This window comes from Meleagris gallopavo, chromosome 7 (genome assembly GCF_905368555.1).
Source record: "Meleagris gallopavo chromosome 7, MGAL_WU_HG_1.1, whole genome shotgun sequence".
Lineage (NCBI taxonomy): Eukaryota > Metazoa > Chordata > Aves > Galliformes > Phasianidae > Meleagris > Meleagris gallopavo.
In genome coordinates, this window is record NC_139410.1 from 27,097,859 (window position 1) to 27,121,768 (window position 23,910).

The 23,910-nt window shown below is 40.9% G+C and overlaps 1 protein-coding gene across 20 annotated transcripts in view; it reads left to right on the forward strand.

Annotated features, from left to right (window-relative positions):
* Positions 1 to 23,910, forward strand: part of KALRN (kalirin RhoGEF kinase) — a 451,786-nt gene that overhangs the window by 220,245 nt on the left and 207,631 nt on the right. For all 20 annotated transcript variants that reach the window (XR_014884476.1, XR_014884477.1, XR_014884475.1 and 17 more), the window contains exons 8-9: positions 7,069 to 7,200; positions 11,162 to 11,392. Coding sequence is in view for 17 of the 20 variants with exons in the window: in XM_085228421.1 (XP_085084547.1) it covers positions 7,069 to 7,200; positions 11,162 to 11,392 (363 nt within the window). In the remaining 3 variants the exon portion in view is untranslated. The remainder of the gene's footprint in view (positions 1 to 7,068; positions 7,201 to 11,161; positions 11,393 to 23,910) is intronic.

Sequence of the window (23,910 nt, forward strand, 5' to 3'; positions counted from 1 at the left end):
TATTGTGTTGCAAGAGAAAGTTTGTCATCTTCTCTGGCCTGACCCTGGAATTTTGAGCCTTTAGCTTAGTCAATGTCACAATGTAGCTGTCAGAATTGAAGATTTGTCCTGGATTTGAGGAAATCTTGAAGGACCATTCCTCCCTTATCCCAATAGACAGTGCATATCACTTTCCCTGCTGAGGACTGTGCTTTGAATTTTCTGTTCAACGGGGAATTCACGTCATTGCTCTGTGGACTGCCATTTTGACTCTGGCTCCTAGTGGTGATACCACATCTCATCACTGGTAATGATGTAATCCAGGAAACTATCACATTCAGCCTATATTGATTCAATAAGTTTTAACAAATTTTCATACAGTGTTCTTTCTGTTTCTGTGTGAACCACCTGGTACAAATTGTGCGATCTTTCAACGTTGCCATTTCTAATGCATTGAAGCTGATATTCAGCTTCGTATGTAGTTTTGTGGTCATAAACCACCAAGTCATGCAGATGAGCTGATTGAGCCACCCTTCATTTCATAGTGTGACGGTTGTGCGTGGCTGTCCATAACATGGCTTGTATTCCACATCACTGTCACCACTGCTGAAATGCAGCACCCGCTGCCTCAGAATTGTTTCATAATTTCGTGACTGTGACAGATTTAAAATCAGTGAACAGATTTAAAAACAGCTCCACCTATCAGTGATGGTTCAGTTCTCATTCACATGCTGATTGTGTTCATTTCCCATTTAAAAACATGGCTTTGGGAGCTTTTCTCAGTGCTGTTGTGCACTTGTTTTTTCCAGATAGTTTTTTTTTTTTTAAAGCTGCAAAGCGGCTGTGCTTGATATTTATATACTGCTTGCATTTCAACTGGCAGATTACTTTTAAGCCAGAAATCATGCCTCATGGGTCAGTATATGGGAACTTTTGAGTCACAGCCTGAACCACTGATTGAGCACCTGGGGAAAGGACCGGCTCAGTGCTGGGAGCACAGGTGAAGGCAATTCAGCTGTGTGACTCAGAGGGGTCAAGAGTGATTGCACCTCTCTTAGACCTCACTTAAGGGCTTACTGTCACTGGGTAAGGATCTCTGGTTGGAGAACCCTTCCTTGTGAACTTTTCCCTGCGAGCCTAGATCTCTGGAGATGAGTGAGCATTCTTTCCCTGTTTGTCCCTTTTGCCATTTCACTCTTGTATCATCTTTCCACCACACTACTCTTTCCAACTGTAATAGCCAGAGTACATGTATGAAAATGTTTTGCTCGAACAGTAAAGACTTTCCTTATTATTTGTTTCTTACTGACAACATGCCATAACATGGAGCAATTACTCACCCTACCAGGCACCTAATGATGTATGTGCTCACATAAGCATAGGCACTGATGGGCCAGATATCCTAGTAAGATGACTAGTCCAAGTACTTTCACCTCTGTACAGTGGGCACTGTGAAGTTTGGGTGCAGACTTTGTATTGATCTTTGTCAGTCACTGTATGTTCATAAAAATAAAAAAAAATATATCCAGTCTATATGCAGAGACAGAACGGTTAAAGATTTATGAAAGAATTAGTTATTGTTTGGTTTGTTACTTGTTTTTTTATGAGCAATCCCATGTTTTTCTGAAGTGTCAATCTTATTTGCAATTTATGAGGAGTTGCCAGGGTATTTTATAGGATGAAAGACAATCAAACAAATAGCTGCACTGAACAGCCTGTCAGTTAGAGGTGAGGTTTTTTGTCATCTTTCTCTTTGAATGCTGTCAAAGTGGATATTTTACCTCAGTCTTAACTTGAAAAAGACTAGACTAATGTCACTTTCAGCTTTGGCTCTTTTTTTTTTTTTTTCCTCTGTGCAGTTGAATGGCTGGGTCTGAAAAAAACAGTCCTCTCTTGGCACTTCTATAAAAGGAACAGAGGTCTGTGCTGCCTGACGGAGGCAAGTCTCTCATTATTAAGCAGACAGGAGAATTTGCTAATTCTGAACGGCAGTCACTCCTTCTTTCAATAAGAGACAATTCAGTGAGAGATGAGTGCTGAAGGCTGCAGGCTCAGACTGATGGAAAAAAAGAGAAGTGGGAGTCAGTGTGTCTATTAGCCAGGACTGAATTGTTGGTCTTGCTCTAGTTACTGTGGTAGTATAAACCGATGACTTGCTCTCTAATAACTTAATCATTTGACCTCCGTATAGTATAAAAAGTGAAGTGTTTGGAATTTGGTTTATAACTCAGCCTGTGATCTATTGAGCATTCATTCCCAGTGTGATCCCTTATTATTTGGCATCACCAAGGGTTGTGGTGTTTTTTTGTGTTTTTGGTTTTTTGTTTTATAATTAAAATCAGGGCTTCCTCATTTTACAATAATTAAGGTCTAAATCTCTGAAGCAAAGATGTAGATAAACCCACAGCTTCCCCTGCTGCGGATAAAATCTTGATTTTGCTCCCTTTGTTCTGTTGGTAATGGAAGTCTCAATGCGGATCCAACCAGTTTTCCCACAGCGTGCCTCATACCAGTCTGCTATGCAGATTCTTTCCTTCTCCAGCACGATAAGCTGCTCCCATCTCTTTATTCAGTGCTTCCTACTGATTGAAGTTCCCTATGATGCCAACAGGAAGCAAGTCTAGTAGGATCATAATCTTTCAGCCTCTGGTACGCCACAGCCCGCAAGGGAATTGTTGGCTTGGGACAGAGATTTATGAAAAGTTCTCCGATCTCATAATATGCAAGCTGAGCAGGAAATAACTTGTTTTTCAAGGTCTCTTCCTAAAGACCCCACACAGCACACTGCACAGAATACAATTTGTCTGTCTTGGAAGGATGAAAGGCTGAGTCAACTGTGCTGGGAATTGAACCTCACATCTGTCTTCACATGCCTCAGAATCACATTGCTTTCCTGGCTCTCGTAGCAGATACATGTGGCATGTTGAATTGAACTTGGCTGAATGAGTTCCTGTACCAAAGCTTGGTTTGTTTCTTTCTTTTCCTCCTTCTCTGTCTGTATGTTCTAGTGAATGCATGTGTCTTCCTTAATTTTTTCAAACATATTTTAAATGTACCTAAACATTATCAAGAAAATGACAAAGAAAATGGGGCAGAAAAAGAAGGGAGAGAAAGGAAGGAAAGAAAAGATTAATCTTGCCAACTTAGCCTCCTGCCAAGATTCTTTCAGCATGTGTGCTTGATCAAAAACTGGTAAACTAAATCCCAAACACTTTCTGTGTCCAGGTGAAGGTACAACTCAGGGTATTTAAGTGTCCAAATGTCCCTTAACATTGCCTGCTACAAATCTATCTTTTTTTCTTCTTCTCTCATGCTAGCATGAGATTCTGGTGCAAAATAGAATCTGCTTGTATATATTTAGGTATACCTGAGGCTATTCTAAGTTGCAAGGGAATACAGGATAACATGCCTTATCTCAGTGTGAATTTTGAGAGAACTGTGCTGAGTTACACCAGAGGAGGTTCTGGCCCACTGACTGCCAGTGGGGGAAGCAGACATACCAGGTGTCCTCCCTTTCTTGGCTCTAATCTCTGATTGTGTGCTGAATTATTAATAAGGTGCTCACTCTACAGATCCTGTCAGAACGAACAAATTAATATCTTCAATCAGCTGAGAGATCTAAACCAATTAATTCTGGGTCAGAGTCTATCCTCAGAAGTGCACAAGCAGAATTACTGTTTAAAGGAGTACGTGCTGAGTGCGTGCACTAGATATTTATGGTGATTCTCTGAAAACTGACCCGTGGCCATTTGTATTACCTTCCTCCCTAGCCAAGAGACTACTGTGCTCATCTCTGCCTTGATTGCCTCTGAGCGCTCTGCTGTTTGAGCAAAGGAAGTGAAAAAGAGAGGAAATCTGAGGTAAAGAAGCAAAGGATAAGACAGTTGACATCTTTAAATGCAAGGATAACTTTAGCATTATATAGGGAAAGGAAATTTCAGAAACAATATCAGGAAATATGTAGTTAGTCTCATACCCTGCATCCCTTAAAAAACAAACAAAAAACACCCAACAAGCCAAAATATAATTATACACGTATGTATCAATAGATATTTTAGGCCACTGAGGCCTAAGAACAGTTTCATTTCTCTTTCCATCATTCATACAGCTCTTCTGCATCCACTTCAGGATGACGAAGACAGACCAGAGTCTGTTTTTATAATTTCTCTGGGACTTGGGAACCCATCCTGCTTAACCTGGAGTTTTCATGCATAGACCCAAGCAGTAAGCAAGGACTGTGCAAAAAAACATAAATGAACATAGGCTACAAAATGTCAGAGCTGCATTCTAGAGCTTCTGTGTGATCCAGAATAGGAATCATGGAGCAGAGCTAGTGAGAAGTAGTTTAAGAATCCACTAGTGGTAGGCCTAATACAGCATTTGTGAATTGGTGGATAGGTTATGAGCCAGTAGTAAGTGTGTGCTGTTACCTTGAAGTTACTTTCTGGTTAAATGAGGGGCACAAGAAAAGATTTTATTTTTAGGAGAGATTTTTCTTAATCTTTCTTCAGATCCTGAAACATATGTGCAATTATTGGAGTCTGTCATTTCAGTTTTTATGCTCCCAAAAGGAGCTATTCCAGTCTATGGGCTAACTGGAAATTTAAGCAATTAACTTCAATTATATTGGTCCTTGCTCCTGTTCCAACCTCACAGTCATAACTTTAAATGTGTCTTTTTTTAACTCAAGCAATGATTTTGTCACATGAATATGTTTCTAGCATGAAGAGTTACACAAAATAAAGTTGCTTGGCTCTGCTAGAGTAAGTTACAAGTAATAAATATTGACATAGCTGCTTTTTTTTTTCTTTTTTTTTTTTTTAAATACAAAATACCCAGATTGATAGTCTGGTGGTATGAAGTAATACTTGTCAGAAGTCCTTAAAACATAGCTTACTCTCCCTACGTGAACTCCACACACCAACAGGCTGTGTTTCTTACAGCTTCTTAAAAGAGAGGACATCAGCTGCTCCTGTTTGTGGTAGGAGTGGAATTGCTGATGTAGTTATTGATGCGACATTGCCTGTGTCCAATAGATGTACAGAAGAAGGGTAGATGTGAGACAGCCAGGCAGTGATGCAGCTAGGTGCTTAAAATCTTCTTGAGATGTCTCCCACCTACTGTGCAAAGCGTGCTCTGCGGATATGGCAGCATAGGAGTAACAAAACTGTAAGAGCTTGTACAAAAATGGATAGAATTCAGCTGTTCAGATAAGAGCTGTAACTGTGTGATTCTGGCAGCAGGAACACTGGTCTGTAAGGTGTAGAGGTCCTTTGTTCACTGTGTCAGCTGAGAGGTTCGTGTAACAGCCCCAGAAGGGATTGGCCTCAGCTCCATACCCTTAAAACTGACTAGGAAATGATGCGAGTTCCACTAGCTCAGCAAAAAATAAGGCAACTTCAGCTTTATGGAGAACTGTTTGGGAATTTTGTCTGTAGAGATGTGACAGATCAGAAGTCAGATTAACACAAGAGGACCTGGTGTCCTTGCCTCCAGTCTCCTAGGAAGCATAGTTCTCACTGTTAGATTTGTAACTCGTAGACAGGAATGTTTAGGGTGTTATCTTTGTCGTTGAATCTCTGTATTTACAATGCAAACACTTTATAGTCTTGTTTACACAGTGGCATAGTGAGTAGCATTACAGTGCTAATAAAAAAGGACGCTGATACTCAACTGGAATTGAAACTCTTTACTTTGAATCTCACAGCCCCTCACTCTATGAGGAGTGCTTTATGAAGAAGCCACAGGTGAGCACTTGAGGAGCTGGTAAAGCTGTGATTGTGTTTTAGTGTTGTGGTGTTACAAGTTCATCCTACAGGGCACTGCATCTGTTTTATAATCACTGTTCTTTTTTTTTTTATTTGTAGCCCTGAAGTATGGCAGGCTGGTTTATCAAAAAGATGGAGGAAGAGAAAATATTAATGAGTAATAATGAGGTGGCATCAGGCAGTTAGTACAGACTAAATATGAGCATGGTAGCGACTATGTCATTGGAGTAGACCCTGCTTAAAGGAGAAAGAGAGGAACCTTGGAGGCAAATTCCACCCCTCTTTTACAGAATAGGCAGAACCTGGGAGACCTTCCCCAGTTTGTTCTGCTAAAGAGCATCAGCACTGCTTTGGAGGCCTTTAAGAGTGGAAATTTTTTTTTTCCATCCCTCTACTCCCCAAGCCTTTTCGGTTTCTGGCTCTCTGTTAAGGCTTCCAACCAAGGTGCTAAACCATATCAATTGCAGTGGCAGTGCCTTTTTTTCCTCCCTTTTTGTGGATCTCTGCCCACCAGGAACTGGACTGAGACCAGGAGCTCATTTTGAATTGGCTGCTTAACAGCCATCAGATGGTAATAGTATCTGATCACTGCTGACCTGGTCCAGGACCAAATGTATGACCTGGAGGTTAAAGCCTTGGTATCCTATTAGCAATCCCACTGAGCTGGCCCTGAGCTGGGAGCTGCTTGAATAGAGACTGTCTGCTTTTCACTGAAATGAATGTCAGTATTGATTTTAATGGGAGTTTTCTATTGCCCAAATTAGAGTTAAGTACAGGTGAGTGACCAAGTTTGACGACTGAAATGATGGCAAATACAGCTGGATCCTCCTGTGCTTCACATTGATGTTTTTTTTCCAAACATTGCAGGCTCCCTGCTCTATATGCAAAGACTCTTAGAATGGATGTTTTCTGACCCTGGTTAAAGAAGCATTTGTTTTTAATTAAAAAAAATATATATATTATATATAAAAAATATATATATATATATATATAAAAATATATATATATAATTAAAAATATATATATATATTATATATAAATATATATATATATTAATATAAAATATATATATATATATATATATAAAATATATATATATATATATTTTCTTTTGGATAGAGATACTCTTCAGGAGGTAACAGGAATACACTTTTCCAATGCATTCAAAAGGACCTCTTTTTGACTGTTACATTCTCCTCAGTTCATGCTGGAGTTGTCGGTGGTATTCTAGTTTTTCTAAGTGGCATTCTGCTCAGTTTTCTAAAGCTGTTGTGGTGATGTTCTCTGTCACTGTTGCTCATTGTTTCTGTAATTGTTTCAGTTCCTTTCAGGTGTGGATGCCTGGTGTAAAATGTGCAGCGAAGGAGGCCTCCCCTCAGAAATGCAAGATCTAGAGCTGGCCATCCATCATCATCAGTCTCTGTATGAACAAGTAACACAGGCCTACACAGAGGTATGTGCTTCCCAGAGGAGAACGTGTCTGCTAAATGCAAACAGATACTTGACTATGTTTGGGAAGTCAGCTTTTCTGAGGAGAAAAAAAAAAAAGTAGGTTTGCTTTCCGTTATTGCAACTCTTTCAAAGAAGTCAGGACTATCTACTCCCAGTCTGGGGACTCCCTGGAGTCTGCTTGCAGGGGACCACCACGACAAACTTAAAGACAAACCCTATATAGAAAAGATGAAGAATGTAAGTGATGTTGAATAGTAATGCTTTGTTTACTAAACAGCACGAATGATTTGGGTGTTAGTCATGAGAAAAAACAATTCTGGGTTGCAGTCATGAAGTGCAATTTCTAATACAATACTTGGGTTTCTCAGGAGCAGGAGGTTGTGTGAGCAAATGGAGAATGTTCCTATTGGCCTCTGGTTGGAACTGTGAATCTTTATGCACATGTCTAGTCAGAAACTAAGGTTCTCTGCACTTGAAAATCTCTCTTAAAAAGTAATGTTTAAACTAGCATTAGTTTAGCAGCCTCAGTCGTAGCTTTTGTGAAATGAAAATTATTTAAAATACATTACAAAAGCGTCCTTTAATATGCATATTGCTTTTGCTGATGCTTCCTCAGAAAGCTATAAATTGTCACACACACAGCTGTTTAAAACATTTCTACATTATTTCTCTAAGCACGTTTTTAGGCATTCTGTAGAACTGGCAGAAAGGTTACAGTCTGTTATTTCCGAAATGTTCATTCCTTTGCCCGTGGTTACGTAGAGAGCTGAAAAGCTTGGATTAGACTTTAGAGCCCTACCTCCTATCCATGTGCTCATTTCTCAGATCTAGACAATGTCTCTTGCCTATAGAATTAATGTTTCTTTCATAGGATCTCTTTGTGGTGGGATGAAAATTGTAGCTTTCACTTTCTTTTCCTACAGCGTCATTGAAAATCTCTTTCTATTTCTGTAATAGTAAGATATTTGTAATATAATGGATATTCATTGGAATAAACCTTTAAATCTGGATATACAGGCCTTTTCTGTCCTGTTATAGAGTACAAGGAAACATTTTAGATATTTTGCAGGGATGTAAGAAGAGATGCCCAAAGAATCTTAGGGAAACTTTATTTTTCTTTTTACCATGGTTGTAGCTGTAATTATTTGCCTCCTTCCTTTATTGACTATGAGTGAAGCTCGGAAACATTGAAAGCAGAGATCGTAGGCTTGATGTGCAACCCACAGCCAAGCAATTCCTTCTTCTTGCTGCTAATACCAAGTGGGGCTGCTGGCAGAACAGGCCTTCCTTCTGAAAATGAAGTGATGCTCTTGCTTTTACTTTTGGTAGAACTGTGCTTAAGGGAAGAGGCACACATCAGCAGTATGCATTTGGGAGCTTCTTCTGACACAGGAGGAGGTTCCATAAATGTCTCAAGCCAGACTGTTTATATTGCTCCACCAGTATCTCTTGTAGCTGAACAGCAGCATTTCTGTACTATTAAAAATAAGGGGGGGAAAAATGGTCAAATTTCCTTTGACAGGTACAACACTGTCACTTAGAGATCACAGGGACTGCAAGTTAGGCTGAGTGCGGGTCCATTAAGTTTAAAACTTTTGCTATACCTCTTAAAAATGTGTTGTATGTGAGATGTAAATGCGACTGAACTGTGTTCTTTATGACCCAAGATTCTTTGACCTTGCACAGTCCTTGAAAAATCCAGAATATTCACGTGAAAAGAGATGTGATATATTTTTTGCAAAACAAAGGGGAAGGTCAAAGTAGCTAGAAAAGCAGAGATAGCTCCTCCATTTGTGAAGCTGTTCCCTTCCTTTCTGTAAAATGTAGAAGATATGAAGTCCTGGAATATGTATGAAATATTTGGAAATATTGAGCATCACTGGTTGTCTATCACTATGCTGCTTGGCATATGCTTGTAGATTGCCTTCAGTGTGACAGGACAAGCTTGTAGGCTATAGAGCCAGAGAATATTTCTAATTGCCTCTCCTATATGTTAATGATTATTAGCAGAACAACTTGGGCACTTGATATCTGGCATTTATCTCTGGCTGTGCAGACAATGACTGCAAGGTTATCTGTCAGGGAAAAATCTTAACTGGTAATCTCTGAGGCTCTTCAGACAGACAACAGGACCAAATACTTGATGGGATAGATTCAGACCAACTGAAAACCCAAATGGTGGGATCAGGCCTGTAGTGAATTCATACAGTGAAGTTAGTCAGTGGAAAGAATGAGTTTCAGGTCTAATAAGCTGCTCACACATGTGCGCATGGCCTTGATTCCCTATTCCCAGTGACTGGATTGTTGCTAATTATCTTCTCACAGATAAAATAGGATGCAGCCTGCCATGCCTCCTTCCCTGCCTAGATGCTGCTGCTTCCTGCCTAGCAGCCATTGCCACCTCCACTGGGTTGCCAAGGAAACACCTGTGCCTCAGTGTTCCCTGCTAAAATCCACCCCCCGTATTCCCACTGTGCACTGCTGTGGCTGTGACTGCTCCCTCTGTGACCCCAGCAGGCTTCAGCCTGTGCAGATTGCTCCAGCTGCTTTTTGGCTGCAACCAAATCTGAGAATGGAAAGCCTCTCCCTGCAGGCTCTCCATTTGTTCCTGATCTAATTCCAAATTATCTTGAATATTTAAAAAAAAATCTCCAAGGATCCCACCTAATAGTCACTGCCTAAGCCCCCCCCTTAATGTGTTGAGAATTGACTCCCAGTTCTGCCAGTATAATTCTCAGAGGCTCTCTTCATTTTTTTTGCAATTGCACCGCACATCTACTACTCTAACAGCCTGGGATGCAGCATGGCTTGCCAAAAGACTCAGATTTGGGATTCATGCGCATTTGCTACATTTGACTGAGCAACTATAATATGAAGATAAATGAGACCTGAAAATCCTTGCGACATGTTTGAACTTCACTAATGAACTTCAATATCCAAACTGGATTGAAAGCATCCTTCAAACCATTCTCTAGCAGAGTTGGTGGCTGTGATTGCGTAGAAATAAAAACACGTTCCCAGGAAACCTCATCATTTCTCTGCAGTTTGTTTCTGAGGGAAAGGAGGAGAGTGGGCTGAGAAAAGAGAGGGATTCCAGTAGTGTCATTATCAAATGTTTCTGTTGAGCAAAATATTTCAAGTTTGCAATCCATAGCTCAAAAACATTTCAAGGCGGCATTTTTTAGAGAACTATGCAAGTATACACTTTTTAAGATGTTTTTGTTAGGATAGTGTGTTTTTTTTTTTTGTATGAGTATATTCTGGCATTAAACAAAATCTAGCATTCTATTTTTTTAATGCCCGAATGCCTTTGCATCTGCAACTGTTTTTCAGTACGCACAAAAAAAGATTGCACGTGTGCAGAGGACATTTGCCTCCAGGCTTTGTAGCCCATTGAAACTGGAGGCTACAGATGCCTCTGAGCGCTTCTGGGGAACAGTAGAGTCAACCATCCTATCCTCATTTCACTGCCACGGAATGAAATACAGAATTGGAATGTCACACCTCAGAAGGTATATTCCTACTTAGTAATCCTAGGATGAAAGGACTTTCCCTTATCATACAGAATATGAATGACTCTGCCATCTGTGGTTTTCTTAAAATGCCACCTTCTCATATAAATAGGCCCCTACTGCAAATGCCACCTGTCATCACCTGGTGCATGTCAGGAATTCTCAGTGCCCATGTGTCAGAACGTAACATCGTTTGGGATTGCTGTGTCTGTGCCGTCCCAGCAGAGCGGTACGTGTGCTGCTGCTGAGTGACACAGCAGGCCCATGAGGAAGCGAAGGCAGCGTTGCATGTGCAAGTACAAGTCAAATAGAGATGTAATGAGGGCTTTCTTCTTTTTTGGCTAAAATAAGGAAGAGACACGAGGAAAGAAAAGAAAAAAATCAGTGAGGTTGTTCGTTCTCAGCTCTTGAATCTTCAGCTCGGTGAAGGAGACTTGTTTCTTCACTCAGGTGAGCCAGGATGGAAAAGCCTTGCTGGATGTCCTACAGCGTCCCTTGAGCCCTGGGAATTCAGAATCCCTCACTGCTACTGCAAACTACTCCAAAGCTGTGCACCAGGTACTGGACGTGGTACATGAGGTCCTGCATCACCAGCGGCGCCTGGAGAGCATCTGGCAGCACCGAAAGGTCCGGCTGCACCAAAGGCTGCAGCTCTGCGTTTTCCAGCAGGATGTTCAACAGGTAAAGCTGTTACTAAAGGAGATAAAGAATGATCCTTTCTTTGCAGCTGTAAAGGCAGTTTGGTGACTTATCTGGAGGGTATTGCTACTAGCTGGATTATACACATTGCTCTGTCTATGCTAAAATACTGATGCACCTCTCAGTTTCACATTAGAAACCATCAGTCAGTCTGCTGATTATTGATCAGTCCATTCCCTACAGGTATGTGACACTATTTTCAGTGGTTAATTTTTCACAAGTGAGCAGTTGGCTGCAGGTGCTTTACTGTTCCTTAGAAAACAGTGTTTAATAGAAGAATAAGGATTTCAAGTGTAGAAAGCAATTGAACTGCAGTGTGTTTCATCTTCCTGTGTGGAAGGAGTACTGATACAGATCTTACAGTGGTGGTGTTTGGATGATCTTTGCATTATTACCATTTATGCAGGGCAGGTGCCTGTGCTATTAACTAGTAGGCCTAAATGAGCTGTACCCCCTGAATGTACAGAGCCCACAACACAGTAACAGCTCATACCATACAGGCTCACCTCTAAGAACTCAGGCTGCAGGTAAATAACATTTGTCTCGCAAAGGAAGCCATCTGATTACACACAGCAGTACGTAGGAGATGCCATTGTTGTAGCTGCTAAATATGCAAACACAGTCAACAGATGCTACAGGACTCTGCTGGTTCAGAAAGGTGTGGTTTGTTTATGGGCCCCTGTACAGCCTGAAACAGATGTTGATAGCAATATGGTACTTGCTTTAAATGAAGAGGCTGAACACTCTAATTGTGTTTATGGAGCATTCTAATGTCCCTGGGGTTCCTTATGTCTTTGCCTTCCTCCCAGTGAAACACAAGGGAGAGACAGAGCAACAGGGCTGTTGTATGCAGAATAGACAAGAACCAGCAAGGAGGAGAGACAGGCAACTTGTATGTAACACACGTTTGTGACTATGGCTGAAGTGCACCAGAACAGGCAGATCTGTGTCTGCAGATACCCCTTGCAAATGTGTGACCATTTATTTGGTAGTCTTGAAGCTTGCAGAACTTCTACTTGCTCAGTCTTTCCCTATAAAACCACACCAATATTCATGCTGTATATATAATTTAGACTGAGATTTTATGTAACAGATGCTTAATTAAAGCAACTTCACTTTCATTATGTATCAGCAAATGCTTTGTGGTAATGAAATTCATAAGCCATATATTAAGTAGAGCACATAACTGGAATTCAACTAGAATACTCTCTACAAACTATATGATCTTTCAAGTATTTTTTAATACATTTCTGGGGTTAAAATATCTAAGAACAAGGTATTGTGAATTCTGATATCTTTACATTTTTTCCGATTATAATGTATAATGTCGATAGGAATCCTTATTAGCTTAGGTGTTCTTCGTCTCCTAGGGTGATTTATAATTCTGTTCAATCATTCCATCCAAACTTCTTCTCTTACATCTTTTGAAATGTGTAGAAATGCTTATGCAGTTCACTCAAGAAATCCACTTGGGACTTTAAATTCCCACTTATGCAGGGCAGTGAGTCTTTGTCACTGGTTTCAAAAGGAATGATGTCTTCTGTTTGTAATGCAACTTTTTTTTTTTTTTTTGAAAGGAGAGAAGCAGGTAGTAAATGTCAGTGAAGTACAGTTACTTAAGACAGCATCACTCTCTGTGTCAGTTCTGTTGGCAACAGTCTTTCCAAATTTTTCTTTTAATGTGTAGTTATCTAGGAAGCAACAACTTGATGACAGACATGTTTCTGTCCCAACACACACTTAAATCTCTTCATCCTGCTTAGAAAGTAGAGATGAATCATTCTATTCACCGAACAGCTGTACTATTCAAGATAAATGCTTTGTAACTCATAAATGAAATTATTAGCTGAACAGAAATATGAAGTGGAGATTCCATGAGGAGGAGGAAGATATCTCTGAGTATGTTGGCCTTTCTTTGTTTGTTTTTCAGTAATCACTTCTTATGTGCAATTTCTATTATGCTTACTTTTTAAATTACCCATCAGCTTGCAGGTGTAGCTGTCAATTAGCAAGTGGTCACTAGCCATAAGTAACACTTATCCATAATCATTTGCTGCCTTGTCAAAATTTAGTAACCTAAAGATGTCTAGCTTCTTCTGAATTCAAATCTACAAAGAGGATGTGGGAGAACAAATCCTGACAGGAGAGACCTGGGTTTGTTAGTTTGCTGTCTTCTAGACCAGTAATGATACAGTGCAGATTCTTTTAGAAAGATGATCCTCTTCCCTCTCCACCCAGCTCAAAATTAAGCATGCTATCACACTGCAACTTTATCAGGTTTTCATAGAGAGATCTTGCTACTGGCTAGCTGGATGAAAGCTTTATGTAGGTCGAGTGTGTCTCTTTTAGGCTGAATTTAAGGGTTAAGCTGTGTTAAATGGGATTTGTTCACTTAGGATCATAGCATCAATAAGGTTGGAAAGGAGCACTAAGATCATCTTGTCCAATCCCAACCTGTGTCCTTCAGTGCTACATCTCCATGGTTCCTGAACACATACAGGGATGGTGGCTCCACCGCTTCATTCTCAGTGTCTTTAATGCCATTCACAAGAGCAGAGTACGCACTGTATGCATTACTGGCAGGTCATAGCAGTGATCTGGGATAGTTTCCTACCAACGAGGAAATAGTCTACTTTGATTTAAGTTTGAATTGGACAAAGTACTGAAAGATATAAATTAAAAGAGAAAAGTTATTTGTATTCTGAGATAGAAAGTCAGGCGACCTTGCAGCCATTTCATAATCAAAACAGAAGTTGTGCTGTAGGAAAAAAAAAAAGAAAAAAAAAGAAAGTTTAAATAAACACAGAGGATTGCCAAGTTATGATACAAATATAAATGTTATGCCATAAAATGTCTGATGGTGTTACGTAGTGCTTAGTAACATTTTTGAGGATTTGCTATTAAATCTGTATTTTAATATATGACATCAATTTACTCGAGTGAAGGCAAATAATGGTATGCTAAGAAAAATGAGTTGTAAATATATAGCATTTTAAAGATGAAAAGTAAAGAAATGGAGTGAAACTTCATTTCAGCATTCATAGGAAACAGAGCACCATTCACACAACAGAGAGAGGAGATAATTTGTGAGCAGTTAAGAGGCTCTACGCAGGTATTAACTAACTAGCAACTCTTTTAACACCAGAAGTATTTGGGATCATTATAAAATATGTGAGACTGCCAAGTGTGTAAGATACTTCATTGCTTCAGTTGCTTTTTAGAAGTTCTCTACGATTTCAGATAGGGATGAGCTGCTCTCTTTGATCTCTCAAGCACAGCAGTGGGAGGAGGTGCTGAGATTGCCCTGCAAGGGAGAGAAAAAGTCCCGTTGACATCCATACTGTTATTCTGAAATTGTTACTTTTTTTTTTGCGCATTTATGGCAGCTCTTCCTTTTTGTCACTCTCTGGTGTTGTAATTGCGGGATACTTACCAGCATATTTACACCATTTCAATTCCTGTTGAAAATTGGAATTATTCTCACACCATCTCCAATTTTGCCTCCCTCCCCCCTGTTTTCTGATTTTTCCCCATCTTCATCTTTCCATTTTTAATATGTTCCCTTTGCTCTCATGAACAGCAGATGTTACCGAGCAGCCTTAGAAATAGCTGGAGTAAGTTTATAACATTGTTCTTCACCCCCATAGCCTTGTCTTATCCTCTTGGTTTAATATGGGCAAGAATTTTGTCTGAATTCTGTCACTTCATAGACTGACCCTGCGAAAGGATCATTTCCGATGTCATTTACTTGGACTTGAGCAAAGTCTTTGACATGGTCCCCCACCACACCTTTATCTCCAAATTGGAGGGGTGTGGATTTGATGGATAAGAAATTGGTTGAAAGGCCGCAGACAGGGGGTGGTCATCAATGGTTCTATGTCCAGGTGGAGGCCAGTAATGACCGGCATCTCCCAGGGGTCTGTCTTGGGACTGGTGCTCTTTAACATCTTTATCAATGACATAGACGACAGAATTGAGTGCACCCTCAGCAAGTTTGCTGACGACACCAAGCTGAGTGGTGCAGTTGACACGGTGGAAGGAAGGGATGTCATTCAGAAGGACCTCAACAGACTTGAAAGATGGGCCCGGGTGAACCTAATGAGGTTCAACACAGCAAAGTGCAAGGTTTTACATTTGGGCCAGAGGAATCCCAGGCATCCATACAGACTGGAAAGAGCAGTCCTTGAGAGCAGCCCTGCAGAGAAGGACCTGAGGGTCCCATTGGATGAAAAACTAACATGAGGCAGCAGTGTACTCTTGCAACTCAGAAAGCAAATGGTATCCTGGGCTCCATCAGAAGAGGAGTGGCCAGCAGGGACAGGGAGGTGATTGTCCCTCTCTACTCTGCTCTTGTTGAGGCCGCATCTGGAGTACTGTGTCCAGGTCTGGAGCCCCCACTATAAGAAAGACAGAGCTGTTGGAGAGGGTCCAGAGGAGAGCCACAAAGATGATCGGGACTGGAGCACCTCCCTTACGAAGACAGGCTGAGGGAGCTGGGCTTGTTCAGCCTGGAGAAAAGAAGGCTGCGGGGTGACCTGATTGCAGCCTCTCAGTACCTAAAGGGAGCCTACAAACAGGAGGGAAACCAACTCTTTGAAAGGGTAGATAACAGCAGGACAAGGGGAAATGGTTTTTTAAGTTGAGGGAGGGAAGATTTAGGTTGGATGTCGGGAGGAAGTTCTTTACAGAGAGAGTGGTGAGGTGCTGGAACAGGCTGCCCAAAGAGGTTGTGGATGCCCCATCCTGGAGGTGTTCAAGGCCAGATTGGATGGGGCCCTGGGCAACCTGGTCTATTATTAAATGTGGAGGTTGGTGGCCCTGCATGTGGCAGGGTGTTGGAGATTCATGATCCTTGAGGTCCCTTCCAACCCTAGCCATTCTGTGATTCTGTGACCCAAATGATGCTGTAAAGCCTGAAGCATACCTATAAAAGTAAAAGGAAAATGGATACCCATCAGATACGTTGTTGAAATGGTCTGTGCATGCCTTGAACTTGGAATTTTAAAGCACCTTGGTGGAAGAAAAGCCAAACTTCAGCTCTCGTTCTGCAGGCTTCATTCCTTCTCATGTAAATTCTCAGTCTTTGCACCCACTCATTCATCCAGGCATGCACACTGACACTCAGCCTGACACAACCAGCTTTTTTCTCTACAGATTCACACAGTTCTCCCAGGGCCACTGCTGATGCTGCCTCCTTCTTGCTTTGCTTTGGTTGTGATTGCTGCCTGTAAAGGAGGAACTGGAAAATAGGTGGATGTAGAAGTTCCATCTGCACTGGTGAAGTTTTTTGGCTTTTTACAATGCCTTGAGTTGTCTGGGCTGGAAAAATGGAACAGCCTGCTTTTGCCCACTGAACACCAGTGGCAAACCACAAGGTATCAGTCACTAGTGAACCCCTACTGGCAAATGGGAGCTATTTACTGAGAAAGCTAGGACTTTTGCCATGCCAGCCGTAGTGATGACTCAAATCCTTTTTGTTATTAAAAAAAGGTCATGCTATCTATGCCAGTGTCAAGTTCACCTGGGTTTCTCTAAATTTGTGGATCTGTGTCCTGTTGGCTTTGTGCCCAGAGACATTAATGAACATCGTTTTTGTTTCCTTGTGTGGTTATCTGCCTCTGGTGATGGATAAAAAGGCCATGTGGCCACTCTGATATCATTACATATACCAGCTGCCATTGCTGTAGGAGACTGCAAAGTATTGCAGAGGAAAGGCTGTCTCTCTTTGTATCCAAGCACTTTAACTTGTGTCTGGCTTTTACTGGCTGAGAAACCAGATCGTGTTCTGATCCTGACATCAGTTGTATGGAGAAAAATGTCCTGCCAACATCTATCTGCCTCCATACGCTATCAGAACGGTGAACAATTCATGTGATCCATGTGATCTGTGTAGTCCATTTACAGAAGAATGCTAGGATATTTGAGGGAGTTCATGATTCATTTAGCTTTCACACAAGATTGTAGAGGATTAGCTCTGTGCATCTCCCACACATGCACGAATACACTTGGTTGTTTTGATTACTTCAAAATGGAATGGAGAGTTTTCCAAAATTCTGTAGTTTTCCATCTAGTCATAGTTTCTTTCAAAGGCAGAAGAAATCAGACTATATATCTCCTTTCATGTTTTGTTTACAGTAAGTGCCTTCACTGGGTCTTGTAAAACAAGAGATTTATTTGCAAAAAATAACAAAGAAGAAAGAATATTATAATCAAGTCCATATTATATTTTTGACCACATGATTTCAGCCACAGGATTCTGCAGAAATACACATGATCTGTGTGCCATCTGAGTGGATTTAGCTCACAAATAATAGCTACCACCGCCAGATAAGTAATTAAAACATTAAAATTAAAAGCATTCCAGATGATTTTCACAGCACCTTTGGTAAATTTATCAGATAGTGAAATGTACTTATGTTTAAGTTGTCGAAGTATTACTGGTGTACTTTCTCAGAGTGTGGAAGGTACGTGGGCCCTTCCATTACTTCCCTTACGGTTGAAAAGGTACTTGGTAGTGAGTAGAGGTTTTAACTCTAGTTGTGTTGTCTCATGATATTAATGATTAAGGAACTCAGGAGCCAATAGTGGTAAAATTACTTGGCAACCTTATCTCAATGGGGAAATAACAGGAGAGAAAACAATTGTTTATCCATAACTGAGGGAACAAATATCTCTGCTTTTATGCTGAATAAACCTGTCATTCCAGCAACGGTTAAGGCCAGGGTGTCCACACCTGGATAATTATATAAAGATTTCACCACGGAGTTCTGATAGGTGACAGTAAAGCTTCAGCCTATGAGTGTCTAAAGGGCTAACTTAGTGGGACCTGCACATGTTTACAAACCCACATTATGTCCCTAACAGCCTCTCACTAAGTGCTAGCCTGGTTTATTATTGGTGCAATAAAGGACAGAAGACTGAAATGAAAGGATGTTTGTTTGTTTGTTTCCACCTCCTTTTTGTCGCAGACCATGCAACAAAGCATCTTGGCAACTGCTTCTTTAGAGCAATTTTCATTCAGTTTTTTAATCCTGCTAAAGGAATTGTCACCTTTTCAGTCACTAGGAGCTCAGATCTAAGCAGGGATGGGATTTGTGGCCCCACTCATCTTCTGAAGAGGATTGACAGGCACCTAGCATTAACAGTGATTTGAAAATAAAATGGTGTTATGTTTGTGCTGATTAGTATCATGCACACAGTACAAAATTAATTAATAATGACACAGCCATTTAATTAACACAAGGGTTTGTGTTTCTGCCCTGCTAGTCAGACTTAGCCACTTTAACCACTGATCAGTGTCTGGTGTAAGAACACCTTGAAGATGTCTCAGGCTATCAGCCTAAGAAGTTAATCACTTTAAATACTTCAAAGTCACATGGGGGAGAGAGAGTTCTGTTCTGAACTTCTGACAATCCTTTTTAAATATAGATCATTATTATCTTGTACTTCTTCTGCCAAAAGTCTTCACAAAGAACTATAGGTTTAAATTATTATATTTTCATTTAATGATATTTATTCAGGAAATTCCTTAAGGCTTGTTGATTAACAGTGCTGTATCCTCTGCATAATTTGATTTAAAGTGTAACTTGAAATTATCTGGAATCAACCTTTTATCTTTCCTCTTCTGTATAGTTATTAAGCTGAGCAGACAATTGTTCTTTGTGCTTTCAAAGAGTCACTGATTAAAAAATAATAATGATCACTTTTTAATTTCCACGCAGAGCAGCAGTGCTAGGGATATCAAACTTCAGGGGCCAGCTTCAGTTACTAACTGAAGTTTACTTAGCATTGATGTAAGAGCAGTGGAGGAACGCTTTGATGAGCTCCACAGCTGTCTTGGGAAATGGGATCTGAAGAAATCTGAACCAGCCAGCTTGATCTCTGAACCTACCGAAGTGAGAAGAGGAACTGGGGGGGAAAAAAAGCCCTTGTGCTCCAAAAGGTGTTTTTCTTGTTTGGGGTACTGTCTCTCCTTCAAGACCTGACTGTTATAGATGGGTGTGTTTTGCTGCTTTCTCAACTGGAGATGTTTGGATTCTTACTGAGAGTTTAGGAACCTCTGGGAAGGACTTCTAAAAACTCTTGGAAATCCTACTGATTCCTGCAGGCTTTGAATCTGTCTCGCAGGGAATGAAGAGGATGACATTTGTTGTATGCAGAAGAGGAAAAGGTGATAGAATGATACACTCGATTCTTTGGAGGTAGAGGCAACTATCTGTTGTCTGAATTTATCTTGCTTGTCTTCAAGATTGAAACTGAATTATACAAGTCAGGAGCCTAATGCACAGTCTCCTTTTATAGTAGTGGAGAGACACTGGCATCTTCAGGGAATGACTCAGTCTGTCTAGGATCTGAACTGTATGTTGGATAATTCCCTCTCATACTGTCACTGTCAGGGAAAATAATGAGAAAGTAGGCTGCTCAGACCGTCCTTCAATGTACTGCCTGATGTTGGGTGACATGGATTAGGATGCAAGAGCCCAATTCTGTATGGTTCTGAGCACCTCCTGCCAACATTCTAGGCATCTCAGTGCCTTTCTGATCCAGGAGTTGCTCTGCAGCAAATTTGAGAAGTCAGTCCCAGTGCTAAAATTTGCTGGGTTTACTCTTAAGCAGAATTGTCCTCCTTATATAGTGTATCCTCTTTGTTTATTTCTATCTTAGGATTGTTTGCGTGTCAGCATCCCTGAAAATACAATGTTTGGTTTATTGTTTTTGAAAGGCATTGTTGGCTTTCATTCTCATAGCAGAAGAGGAGAAAAAATCAGACTTGTCTGTTACTGATTAGGCCCGCAAAAATAGTAAGGCTGCAGTGGTGAAAAAAATGGAAAGAGAATTTTCTCCAGAAATATACTTGTTTTTTTCCTAGAATGAGAAATAGTCACTAAGGACACAGAGAAAAATAAGATCTCTGGATATTGTCACTCAGGACAGAGAGAAAAATAAGGCCTCTGAATAAATGTAAGCTGGAATGCAAGAGGCTTTTTCCCCTGCATCTTTAAGGAGTAACAATAACAGTAGTACTTCTTGCTTACTGTGGTTTCTTTCATCTCAGGATTATGGGTCTTCTCAAAGGTTGACGTTAAGCAACTTGCCAAAGGTCACTGAAAGCTTCATGGCTAGAGCTCCTCATGTCAGGATGTCTGATTCACAAATCCCTTTTCTAAATCTTCAAAGTCATTGCTACTCTAGGTTTACCCCTTATGAGATTCTCTTACAAGATTTATTTGGACTATGTAAAAATGAAATAAAAATGAAACAAGGGTCTGTTATGCTAAGAAATAAATATGCTATTTTGGGCATTGGTTTAGGAGTCTAAAATGGGCATTCTTTTCTACTCCGTTTGTTTCCTGTGTTCTTCCCTCCCAGTTACCTCTTCACGTGGTCTCTCATCTCTTTCATGATCCAGCCTGTCACTCAAAGTGATCAATCCTCTTTCATATTGCTTTTGACTGATGGCCAACAAAAGGTATTTTCATTTGTGAGTTTAAAAAAAAACCAAAAAAAACAGCCAGACAAGAAAGAGAGTAATGATAGGTGGTTCCTAAAGCATAACCTTAACTGTGTTTTCCCACAGGAGCAGCTGTTCAGCCAGCTAGTTACTTTCTGCCTCTGGCGATGAACTGTGCTCATGATTTGAGATTATGAAGAATTACTGGGTAGCAAGGCCCGATGTAGGCTGAGCAGATCTGGCTCAGGACCTGTTTCTGCTAGCTGCTCCTCTCCAGCTTAGTCATTCCTGCTACTTCCATCGCACTCCTTCCAGCAGCTCTACCCTACCCATGGTGCAAACTGCTTCCCCTTGCTCTGCCTCATACAGCTGTGCTCAGAGCTCTTTGCCCTGTTAGCCTCTCTGGTCTGTAGAATCAGTGATCGTAGGTTGGAAAGACTACGTAAGTTCATGTAGTCCAGCCATCAGCCCATGCCTATGACTACTCTACACTGTCTCCCTCAGTGCCACATCCACCCTTTTCTTGAAAACCTCCAGGGATGGCGACTCCACCATCTCCCTAGGCAGTCTGTGCCAGTGTATCACCACTCCTTCTGAGAAGAGATTTTTCTTAATATCCATCCTGAACCTCCCTGGCACAACTTAAGGCCATTTCATCCTATTGCTGTTACCTGGGAGACTTCCACCTCACCACGGTCTCCTTCGGGGCTCTGTAAAGAATGATAAAGTCTCTCACAATCCTCCTCTTACCCAGGATGAACCATCCCTGACAACATTGCTGTGCCTTGTTTCAGCAGCTTCCCTGCCTAACTACCTACCAGAACTGGAAGGCTCTGGTATTTCTGTCCTTGGAAGACAGGTTGTGTACTATTTAAGACAGAACACAATGTTTTACCTCGCAGGAGGCTTTTAAGCAACTTCTTTTGTTTCATATTCCTCACAGAGAACTCTTAAAACAAAACCTCTTGTTTGTTTTTTGAAGTTGTGATCTTTGGATTGCAGTTCTGGAAGCCATTGCCTAGGCTGGGTGACCCCCAGGCACTTTTAGACAGAGCTATTGACCCAAATGCCTGCATACTATTACAACTGTAAGCATTCTTTTATGTTACGCTATGATTCCCTTTTAAGAAAAATGTCCTTCAAATGTGGAATCATGTAAAACAAACATATTTCAGGCCTGTCCGCGGGTCTTTTATATTTCTCCTCCCTTTGCTCTGATAGTTCTTTACTTGTTTCTTCTTTCCTGCCTTTTGAGTTTTTGGATGGGATATGTGTTGAGGGATGGAGAAAATTACTTTTATTTTTGGCTTTAGTCACACACAAACATTTTGACCTTGAGATAGTTTCCTTCCCAAATCAGGATGAAAACTTAGAAGAAAAAAATCACAAAACAAACTTTTTTTTTCTTTTCCCTACAGCAAAAAGTAACTCTAAAAAAATCAAAACTGTATTTGGGGGATTGCTCGTGCTTGCTTGCTGCCTCAGGTTTTTCGCAGTGCGTGAGTTGCCAGGAATGCAGAAGAGTAGGAAGGTCAGGTTATCAGATGCCATATGCTGGGAGTCATAAAGCTAGGAGAAAAAAGATGTAAGAAAAAATAAGATTTTTCACAGAAAACCTCAGTTGTAGGGAAAGTGAATTTTTCATTATGAAAAGGTGCTGTCAAGGAATTTGTCACTGTCCTTCACACTGCCTACGAGTCTCATTCCTGGAGTCCTTTATGTGGCTTCTCTTCTCTCTTGAGCAGCTCAAGGTTGCTCCTTGATGAAAGGACTAAGTACAGTCCTGATAGTGCGTATGCCCCAATTTATTTTTACATCATCTCAACCCATCTGTAAGGAGACAGAGGACACAGCATCCATTTGTTTGCCTCCCCACAAACAGCTCCTCATTGTCTTATCGATGGCCTCCTTTGATCCATCTGTAAGGTCACTGGCCCTTCACCCTTCAAAACCTTTGGGAGATCCATTTTTGCTTTGACCTGTAGAAGAAATCAGCCATATGGTTATGGGTAGGTTACACAGCCGTGCAAACAGCCTGGGCTTTTTGTTTCAGTTCTCCTCTGTCTTTTGTGCCCCTGGTAGCTGGGAACTGCCAGGATGAAGAACAGCCACTCTTGGCCTACAGGGCACTCTCTTTCATCCTTGTCCTCCGATATTTCCTTCTCCCTCATGGGTTTGCACTTTCATATTTGGCTGTAGTCTCAAATCAGGCCAGAGCCCCCTGGCATGATGCTCAGGGGGCTCAAGGAGCTCTGACCAGGTCAGGGGTATTTGAGAGTTCTACAGTGCTGTACCACCTGTCGAACTTTTCTGTTACTACATACCGAAATCCCTTTGCCCGTGCTAAAGTTTTTCCCTTACTAAAATTGTCTTGCTGTGTGCTGTGATTGTAAGACTTGTTAAATGAAGGTGATTAAATCATTTGTTCCCAACAGTAATCTAAAGCAGTGCTTCATTCAGTATTGTGGTCAATCAGATTTTTTCCCCATGGTGAAACAGATACTCTGCAGTGAGGAGTGTCACCATTGAGCCTGGAGCATAGTGCTTGCATTAAAGACTGCTCTGTTGTAAAGCTCATCCTTGCTTTATCAGTCCTTTCAAATTGTTAATTGCCTTTAGACATCTTATTTAAACTAGGAACAGTTTAGTTGGGTTGATGCTATCAGGATGTAGATAGTGCTCTCTTAGTTCATGTCCAAATTAGTAGAGTAATTTCTCTGTAGAAGAGCAATAGCAGTTCCAAACGGTGACCCAGAGCACTGAAATTAGAAGCCAGCCATGTAGTTTGCTTCTATTCTGTTGAGTAGATGAGCTGTTACTCAAGGTAGATGCCTACCTGCTTACCATTATACTGTTATGCTTATGCCTACACTAACATTAATGCTCTGGTTACAGCTGCAGCTGAAAAATGCGTAGAAAATGCATTCAGGGTTTGTTTTGTTCTCTTGAGCTTTTAGAGGCTTCCACTGAATTGTTAGTGGCAGCAGTAATTGTGTCATTATCTCAGTCTGATGAAGTATTTTACATCAGTGGATTTCTTTCTCTGTTT